Genomic DNA, 9005 nt, shown 5'->3' with positions numbered 1-9005 from the left:
ATAATGATTTAAAAATCATTGGAACTCCCGAGAAGCTTCCAAAAGCAGTAAACTGTTTGAAGAAAGAATTTGAAATGAAAGATCTTGGAAAAATAAGATTTTTTTCTTGGTCTGCAAATTGAGTATATGAAAGATGAAATTTTTGTCCATCAATTAATATATACCAAAAGATCTTAAAGCGATTCTATATGAATAAAGTACATCCAGTAAGTACCTCGATGGTTGTGAGATCACTTGATATAAAAAAAGATCCATTTCGACCTCATGAAAATGATGAAGAGCTTTTTGGTGCCGAAATACCATATCTTAGTACAATTGGAGTATTAATGTATCTTGCCAATAATTCCCGACCAGATATTGTTTTCTCAATAAGTTTTTTGGTAAGATTTAGTTCTTTCCCAACACAAAGACAGTGGAATGATATTAAGTATATATTTAGATACCTTCGAGGGACCATTGATATGAGTTTATTTTATTCAAATGAATCCAAATTATCATTGATTGGTTATGCAGATGCAGGATATTTGTTTGATCCACACAAGGGTCAATCTCAGATGGCTATTTATTTACAAGTGGAGGTACATACATATCATGACGTTCAACGAAACAAACTATGGTTGCTACTTCTTCAAATCATGCAGAGATAATAGTCAGACACGAAGCAAGTCGAGAATGCGTTTGGTTGAGATCGATAACTCAACACATTCAGAAAACACGTGGTCTTTCTTCGAAAGGAAATATTCCATCAATATTGTGTGAATACAATGCTGTATGCATAGCTCAACTGAAAGGAGCATACATCAAAAGAGATAGAACAAAACACATTTCACCGAAATTCTTTTCATTCGTGATCTTCAAAATAATGGTGAAATAAATATTCAAGAAGTTCGTTCAAGTGATAATTTGGAGGATCTGTTCACTGAGGGAGACTACGCGTTGCACTCTTTTTTCCTTAACCAAAGTTTTGTCCCACTTAGTTTTTCTGGTAATGTTTTTAATGAGGCAGCAAACAATGCGTATAACAAATAACTACGTGCTTTTTTTTTTCCTTCACTTGAAATTTTATTTTTAGCATGAACATCCAAGGGAGAGTATTGAAAATAAGAGTTATGGATGTCAATGCTGAGCCCCATTACTTTTATTATGTCGTAGATAATTCTTTCACTGTTTTACAATAGTGATTTTTCACTTTTTATGCATATATAAAGACTTTGTAATAAATGGGTAAAAATACATAATTGAAAAGAAAAGTTCTTTCTTTTTTCTATCTCTACTTCTTATTTATGTTTTACTGAATTGCTTTTATTTCATAACAGTAAAAAACATAAGAGGCTGGTAGTTCCTACCTTCTCGTACGAAAATTTATCACATTTGGGGAAGAAAAGAAAAAGAAGTCTTATCACTTTTAGCTCAACTTAATAGTCCTCAAGATGTTGACTTATATAGCAAAGTGATACCTCTTCTTCTGCCGCTACAATCGCTCACAAACTCTCATTTTTTGTTTTACTTCGGAAAAATTAAAAATTAATTTCTCTTTCATGAAAAAAGAAAAATAGCTTCTCTTTTACTCCATTGGCCTTCACAACTTAGAGCTTTTTTATTAAAATTTTTTGTAATGTATTATTCGAAACTATTTAATTTTGCAATTTATTATATATTTTTTCATTTATGTACTTATTATTAGCACTCGTATTTGTCTTTATTGTTAATGAATTTTAACGTGAGCTCATTATACTAGATGTCCGCCATCAATGTATCAATGGTGGTGGTCTTTCTCGCTAATTGGATAGTCATAAGCTCAACTAAATTAATAGCCTATAACTAAATTTTAATGAGAAAACTTAAACTTTTTTAATGAACACATATATAAAATTCATTGTTTTTATGTAATTTTAGTATAGTATTCTTACAAGACATAAAAAGTTTAACTTTATGTAAATATTATTACTTATATTAATAAAAGTTAATTTAAGTTAATAAAATATTAGCCATGTGATTGCAATTTATTACCATATATCTTATTGCAAATAAATAAATAAATATATTTACTAATATGAAGATTTAGTTAATTGATTTCAAAGTTCAAAATGTTCTATTGCTAAAAGTAGTCTGTCTTTCTTTAATTTTTTTTTTATTGTTTCTATACATTTCAATATTCTCTAAGCAAAAATATTTTGTATTTCACTACATAGTATTGCTCAAATTTTGGAGGCCTAAAGTAAAAAATTCACCCCCCCCCCCCCCCCCCTCCTCCGGGGCCAACCTGCTCAAACTTTTTTTGAGAAAAAAGATTTGAACTTACCCTTTAATTTTTTAATTATGTTTACAACTACTCTCAAAGTAGAATTACGCTACGGATAAAGGGAAAAATGATTTTTTTTCTTCAAAGATAATATTAAATCAATAATAAAACGAAGATGGAGAACAAAATTGCTCAATTTCAAATAACACGGCAATCCTCTAAATAAATTAAACCAAAATTTCCTCTCCATTTTTCAATCTACAAAACACAGATCGAATGGACCCCACAAAGTGCCAGGTAGATATTGAGTAAGAAACATGTGGTCCCTACTTCTGAACATATGTGGAGGAGACTTTCTGTTGGGATTTTTTTTCCTATCTGTACTTTGGCCTAAACTATCAAAAATCCAAATAATGTCACATTTGTGAGATGAAATTTGACAAGTGCCACACATGCAAATTCCGACATTTTTAATGAGAAGAAACTAATTGCATGCATGCCATTTATCATACAACCTCAAACTATGGGCCCCATTTAAGTAAACATTAATTTCAAGTAAAACAATCATATTTTGAACAAAAAACAAAATTTGTTTCTTTAGCCTAAAAATACAAAAAACAAAGAAGATAAAAATAATAGCTGCTTTGGAATTTCATTATAAAGAATAGGAAAGTAAACTCACAATTTCATTAGTTCCTTAATTTAATGTATCTATTCATCTAGTTTATTCAGAACAAAGAAGAAAATAAAACTTCTTTCCGAAAATGGAAAAAAACATATTCCGTCTAAAAAGAGTAGTAAAAATGGAAAATTCTCATCTTATGGAACAAGCCATTAATACCATTAAATTGAAAAAATTGATAACACATTTCTACTTCTTAATTGCAATCATTTTTTTTTTTACTTTCTAAATAAGTATTTTTCAAAAGGACGAGGAGATAAATGTACAGTAAACATTATATATTCTCATTTCCTTTTGTTTTACCTTAACCAACATTACTTCGAAGGAAAATTTTATCTCACATTTTAATTACTTCTTTCTATATTTTAAACAAGAAAATAATTATTGCAAACAACAAAAGGACAATGATTAGAAGTAAAGTTATTTCAACCTACATCATCAACGCGTATGTTATACCATACACACAAGCGAACATGTTCGTTGCTCGATGACAGAATATTTTTTAAAATTTAAATCGAATTTGGGCATGGCTTAGCCACATAGATATATAAAAAATAAAAAAAAACAACTAAATTTAAATCGAATTTGTGTATAATTTTATCTTATCCACTTTTCCTATCAGTATTAAAGACTCATGATTCAATGACTTTTTTAAAAAATATTATTATTCCTGAATCTTTAAATATGATATATCAGTAGTACTCATGTGGGGTTATTGTTTGGGTATATAATACTGTATTTAAAATTTGCTTTTTGATTTCAAGTTTATCCTTTCATTATTTTCTTGTCCTCCTTTTTTTTTTAAGAATAAACAAAGCTTAAAGCTAAATTTAAATAAGAGAATTTTTCTTTTTATGTATTTTTTGTTTATAACGTTATACTTTTATAAGATATAAAACTTATTAGTAGTATAAAATATATTGTGAATGCTAATAAGTTAATAATATGCTAGTCATGTATTTGCCATATGTTATCTAGGATTTGGTCGTAAAAATTATTACTACGATTTGAGTAGTTTAATTTAGAGTTTTGAAATATTTTTATTATTAAAAATAAACAATTCTTTTTTATCTTTCTTAGTAAATATTTTATACTTTCTTTTAATATCATTTAATCAAAATAACATCAGAAATCAAAATCTTTTTGGCCCCAAAAGTTTTGGGGGGCCTAAAGCAAAGAATTGCAAGTAAGAAACCGTCAGCAAAAGAATAGCAGGAGGAAGTTTGAGAATTGAGAGCATGGATTGGTTGCTTTGACTGGGTTTTATTTTTCAGTGTTGTACTCTACACAGACACTTCAAAGGTATTTTTATTTTTGTCTTCTTGAAAGTGGCTTTTCATTTTATTTTATGGAACGGTTTGAAGTCTTTCATGTTGTTTCAATGAATAAATGAGACCACTTTTGATGTTTCAGTGTTCAGAGAAATGTTAAAATTTTGATTTTTATTATAGACTTTCAAGTTTTTTGAAATAAGAATTAATTTTTATGTTCAAAATCTGGTTATGTCTCTGTTGCTTTAATTCTAGTTTTAGGTTAGTTTCTATATCAAACATAGAAATTAGTGCTGTAAGTAGTTTGAATCTTTCGCAATTTTTAGTGTTTTGACTCTTTTGGTAAAACTGATGATTGCTTATTGTCATTGCCATTTATGGCTAGGTTAATGTTTATATGAACTACTGTCAGATAAAGTAGGCTGCTGTGTCTTCCTTTTTTTTTTTTTTTAATCTCATTTTAAAGATTTTTTATTTTTTATTTTTACTTCATTCTGCCCCTCCTTTATTCAAGAATCTTTTGATTTTGATTTTTATCTCAAAACCAAATATAAATGTATGCTGATTCCATTCCAATTAGTAAAGCACTGTTCTTTGATTTGATGTGATTATGTTGGAAATGCAGTTGTGTTTTATGGTACTGTAAGTGTTTGGTTTTGTGTCTAAGTCAAACATTCATGTTGATTTGTTAGGTTGAAGATGAACATGGACTTTTCCGAGTCTACGAAAGTTGTATATAATCGAATTCAGAAACTAGAGCCAGAAAATGTGTCTAAGATCATTGGTTATCTCCTCTTACAAGATCATGGTGAACAGGACATGATTAGGTTAGCGTTTAGTCCCGACAATTTGATTCATTCCTTGATTAATAAAGCTAAGAAAGATCTTGGATTATCATCCAAACCAGCCATTTCCGGTCCTCTTTCACCTCCCTTAGTCAATCGAGCATTATCTTCAGACGTTCCCTTGAAATTTGCTCCATTCTCATCAGCTTCACCTCGCCCTTTTCCGACTCGTCGAGTGGGAAATCCTTTCTGGGAACATCAAGGTCCTGCGGAAAATCATCCAATTCATACCTTGGATTTTGTACCTGTGGGTTGCTCGGATACTATGACCGATGAACGTCAACAACTCCCAAACCAACTTCAGTTCTTATCTTTAGATGATCAGTCAGACCCTGTTAATTCAGAATTCCCCGGCGACCACTATTTCTTCATATCTGCATTAGGCCCAAGATCGAGTCGAAGGTCTCCAAGCTTGCCCGAGTTTCCTGTTAAGGTTTGCCATTACTTTAACAAAGGATTTTGTAAGCATGGAACCAACTGTCGGTACTTTCACGGCCATCCAAGTCCGGAAAGCTTCTCGCAAGTCTTCAATTCAAACTTACATGAGGTGGGAAGTGATGAACATATCTTCAAACCCGGATCTCTAGAGAAACTAGAGATGGAACTTACCGAGCTTCTCAAATCTAGACGGGGTCTTCCTGTTTCAATTGCTTCATTGCCTATGTTGTACTATGAGAAGTATGGGAGAACGCTTCAGGCTGAGGGTTATTTGACCGAAAGTCAAAGACATGGGAAAGCTGGATATAGCCTGACTAAGCTCCTCGCTCGATTAAGAAATAGCATTCGTGTCATCGACAGGTCCAACTTGTATAGTTCTCGCCTTTGGTGGATTATGTTCTTTGACATAGACTTTATTTGATATAAATGTTTGTATTTGAGACAGGCCCCACGGACAGCATGCCGTTATTTTAGCTGAGGATGTTCCGAAATACATGGAGTACAGTGGCGAAAGAAATGAACACGGAGCAATTGTAGCTGGTTCTCGCCAGATTTATCTGACTTTTCCGGCTGAGAGTACTTTCAGCGAGCAAGATGTTTCCAACTATTTCAAGTAAGTTACTCCAAGTGAATTGACACCTATTATTAGTCATGTTATTTCATCTTCATAGACTGTATTAAACTTAGTCATGTTTATGCAGTCAGTTTGGACCAGTCCAAGATGTTAGGATTCCTTGTCAGCAGAAGAGAATGTTTGGATTTGTAACTTTTGTTTTCCCCGAGACAGTTAAGCAGATCTTGGCAAAGGGGAATCCTCATTTAGTTTGTGGCGCACGTGTTTTGGTGAAACCTTACAGGGAAAAATCCAAGCTTGTAGATAGGTATATTTCCTGGTTTCTTTTTCTATGAAGCCTTCTATAGTTTATTTGCATATTTCTTAATTATAGGTCAAATGTACCCTACTTAACATTGTGTGTGGAATGTTGGGATGCAATGATATTGCGTTGTTAATGCCTTTTGTTTTTGTAGTTCAATGTATCGATATTAGCAATGATGGCTCTTTGAATACTCTCAATGATATGTGAACCTATATTTTCAGATCTGTGGTTGGTTAAATGGAATCTCATTTGTTTCCCTATCTACTGATATTCCGTTCTATCGAAGATTATGATTATAATAATCTGTAGAAAACTGAGGATACTTGAGGAGCATTGGCTCAATTCTCGTTCAATCAATTTTATTTGCTTATTTTATCTCACCATGCATATTGTTCAGCAAGCATCTTTCACACATTTCAATTTAAATGTTTGCACATTTCCTTCAACTGTTGACGTCGTGATTGAGTGATGTTTCAAAATACCTTGCCTTTCAAAACTTTTCATTGGCTTGCATATAACTTTTTGTATCGATTTGCATTTGATATGATCTTTATCTTATCTCTGCAGAAAATGCCTGGAGAAAGCTTATCAAGCTTCCTATTATAATTCCTCCTTTATTGACGCAGAATCCGAACTCCAATCTTGTAAGATACACTTCAATTCAAACAATCAAAACATACACTATATTTGTCATAGAGGTAATATTTATATCCGTTTTTTCTTTTAGCACCTAGTGTCTGTGAAAATTCAAGACTAATGAAAAAACAACTCATGGAGGAACAAGAGCGTGCAATTGAGTTTGAGAGACGCCATTTTCCAGAGTTGCAGTTAGCTGCAAAATCATTGCATCATCAAATGCGCCTTGGTTACTCAGTAGAGGATTTGAAGCTTAGAGAAGGTTCTTTAACATGCACTTCTGAAGCATATCCTCCAACCTAAGATCCTCGACTATCCATTTTACCTGACATTATTCTTTTCTTTGCTTTTCGTGCTTCCACCTGTATAGGCCGTAGCGAACAACTGGAGTTCCCCTCAGCCGAGAGTTTTAATTACCTGCTAGATGTATATAACAATGGTTCCACCAGCGAGGACAAAGCTAGGCACGTTAAGACGAGTCACTGTGACCAAGAAAGGTAAGGCATTTTGGTACTGTCCTTTTGAGTTTTATACTGTTTGTATCCTTTTGAAGGGGAGCCTTGGCGTAACTGGTAAAGTTGCTGTCATGTGACCAGTAGGTCACGGGTTCGAGCAGTGGAAACGACCTCTTACAGAAATGCAAGGTAAGGTTGCATGCAATAGACCCTTGTGGTCCAGCCCTTTCCCGCACCCCGCGCATAGTGGGAGCTTAGTGCACCGGGCTGCCCGCTGTTTGTATCCTTTTGAGTTTGTTGTTGATATTTATTCTTTATTTAATCAGTTCTTCGGGATGTTGCAGTGGTCAAGGATTGAATCTTCCAGATAGCCCGTTCGCATCTCCAATAAGGAATGGCATTTCAACTGTCATTTAGGTTCAGAAACACAGAAGGATTATAGAGTTTAAAGAGGACTGAGTTTTGGAAAGCAGTTCGTTCGCTCGACACATAAAAGTACTTCTCTTCCTAAATATTTCCATAAAACAGTTACTATTAGAATAGTTGCTCAACTGCCTGCAAATACACCTGATCCTACAGAAAGCGCGAGAAGTTATTCGTTCATTTTTTAGGTGAACATCATAAGAAAATTATATAGAAAAAGAATTGCGACATGTAACAAGTTTCATAGGTTTTCAGCTTTGATAAAAAGTTAATGATAGGGAGCAAGTTTGAAGCTTGCTTTGCAGGTTTTAGAAGTTAAATGTAATTATGGTTTTTTTCTAAGTGTGATGGAGAAGAAAATAGGCTCAGATTCAGAGTTTGGTGTCCAATGTAGAGCTCTCTGCTACTAGACAGAAATGCTAATGTTGCTAACAATAAAGTTATACATAGTTTCATTTCCAGTCTCTCTTTATTTTTGAACACAAATTTTGGATAAAGGTGGTATCCGAGACCGAGGGTATTTCGGAAACAACTTCTCTACCTTCATAGGGGTAAGATTTGCGTACACACTACCCTCCTCAGACCCCACTTGTGGGATTTCACTGGGTTTGTTGTTGTTGGTATCCGAATCAGTTTGCGTGCACCTTGGCCAATCCATCAATTTTTCCGTTATCTACCATCAACACAAGTACCGAATAATCCTCTTTGTTTGCTGAAAAAGTAAACCAGGAGGTCACAGGTTCGAGCCGTGGAAACAATCTTTTGCAGAGCTGCGATCCTTGTGGTCCGGTTCTTCCCTGGATCCCACGCGTAGCGGGATCTCACCGGGCAAAATAAACTTAAAATAGTTTAATATGGATCATATATGTGGTCCTTTACTGCTTAAACTTGAAATAGTTGAATATGGATCATATATGTGGTCCTCTATTGCATGTTCTCTTAGTTGTACAAAAGGGTCCCCCCAAATAGAAAAGAAAATGTATATTAGACCCTTGATAAGCGGAACTGATGCAAGTTGTATTTTTTAAAATTATATTTAATGCCAAAACTAAGTAAATTGACCATCTTAGAAAGTTTTTATTTTGTCGCTTTCGTCCATCTTGATCTACTTTAATTTTTTATTTATTAATTCACC

General features: G+C 33.3%; 1 protein-coding gene across 8 annotated transcripts; it reads left to right on the top strand.

The window, feature by feature from the left end:
• Nucleotides 1–3688: 3688 nt before the first annotated feature.
• Nucleotides 3689–8336, top strand: LOC107809356 (zinc finger CCCH domain-containing protein 18). 8 transcript variants are annotated; one of them, XM_075223428.1, is made up of 9 exons: nt 4037–4226; nt 4888–5838; nt 5924–6091; nt 6180–6359; nt 6924–7000; nt 7084–7254; nt 7363–7489; nt 7592–7636; nt 7792–8336. In XM_075223428.1, exons 2-9 carry the CDS (start codon nt 4895–4897, stop codon nt 7862–7864), a joined length of 1785 nt encoding a protein of 594 aa, XP_075079529.1. In that variant the 5' UTR covers nt 4037–4226; nt 4888–4894; the 3' UTR covers nt 7865–8336. The 8 variants fall into 8 exon arrangements, with proteins under 8 accessions (XP_016489446.1, XP_075079529.1, XP_075079526.1 ...); XM_075223425.1 differs by having other exon boundaries at nt 7774–8336; XM_075223427.1 differs by having other exon boundaries at nt 7589–7636.
• Nucleotides 8337–9005: the final 669 nt, after the last annotated feature.

The sequence above is a fragment of the Nicotiana tabacum genome, chromosome 10, assembly GCF_000715075.1.
Source record: "Nicotiana tabacum cultivar K326 chromosome 10, ASM71507v2, whole genome shotgun sequence".
In the NCBI taxonomy this organism is placed as follows: domain Eukaryota; kingdom Viridiplantae; phylum Streptophyta; class Magnoliopsida; order Solanales; family Solanaceae; genus Nicotiana; species Nicotiana tabacum.
The sequence above is the reverse complement of the archived record's forward strand: the minus strand, read 5'-3'. Positions and strand labels throughout refer to the sequence as shown.

Bases quoted from the DNA above. Each gene is read 5' to 3' on its own strand.
- LOC107809356 (XM_075223423.1), top strand. From the start codon at position 4,895: ATGAACATGGACTTTTCCGAGTCTACGAAAGTTGTATATAATCGAATT. The intron at 6,092-6,179 runs GTAAGTTACTCC...ATGTTTATGCAG, and splicing joins GATGTTTCCAACTATTTCAA to TCAGTTTGGACCAGTCCAAG. The intron at 6,360-6,923 runs GTATATTTCCTG...TTATCTCTGCAG, and splicing joins AAATCCAAGCTTGTAGATAG to AAAATGCCTGGAGAAAGCTT.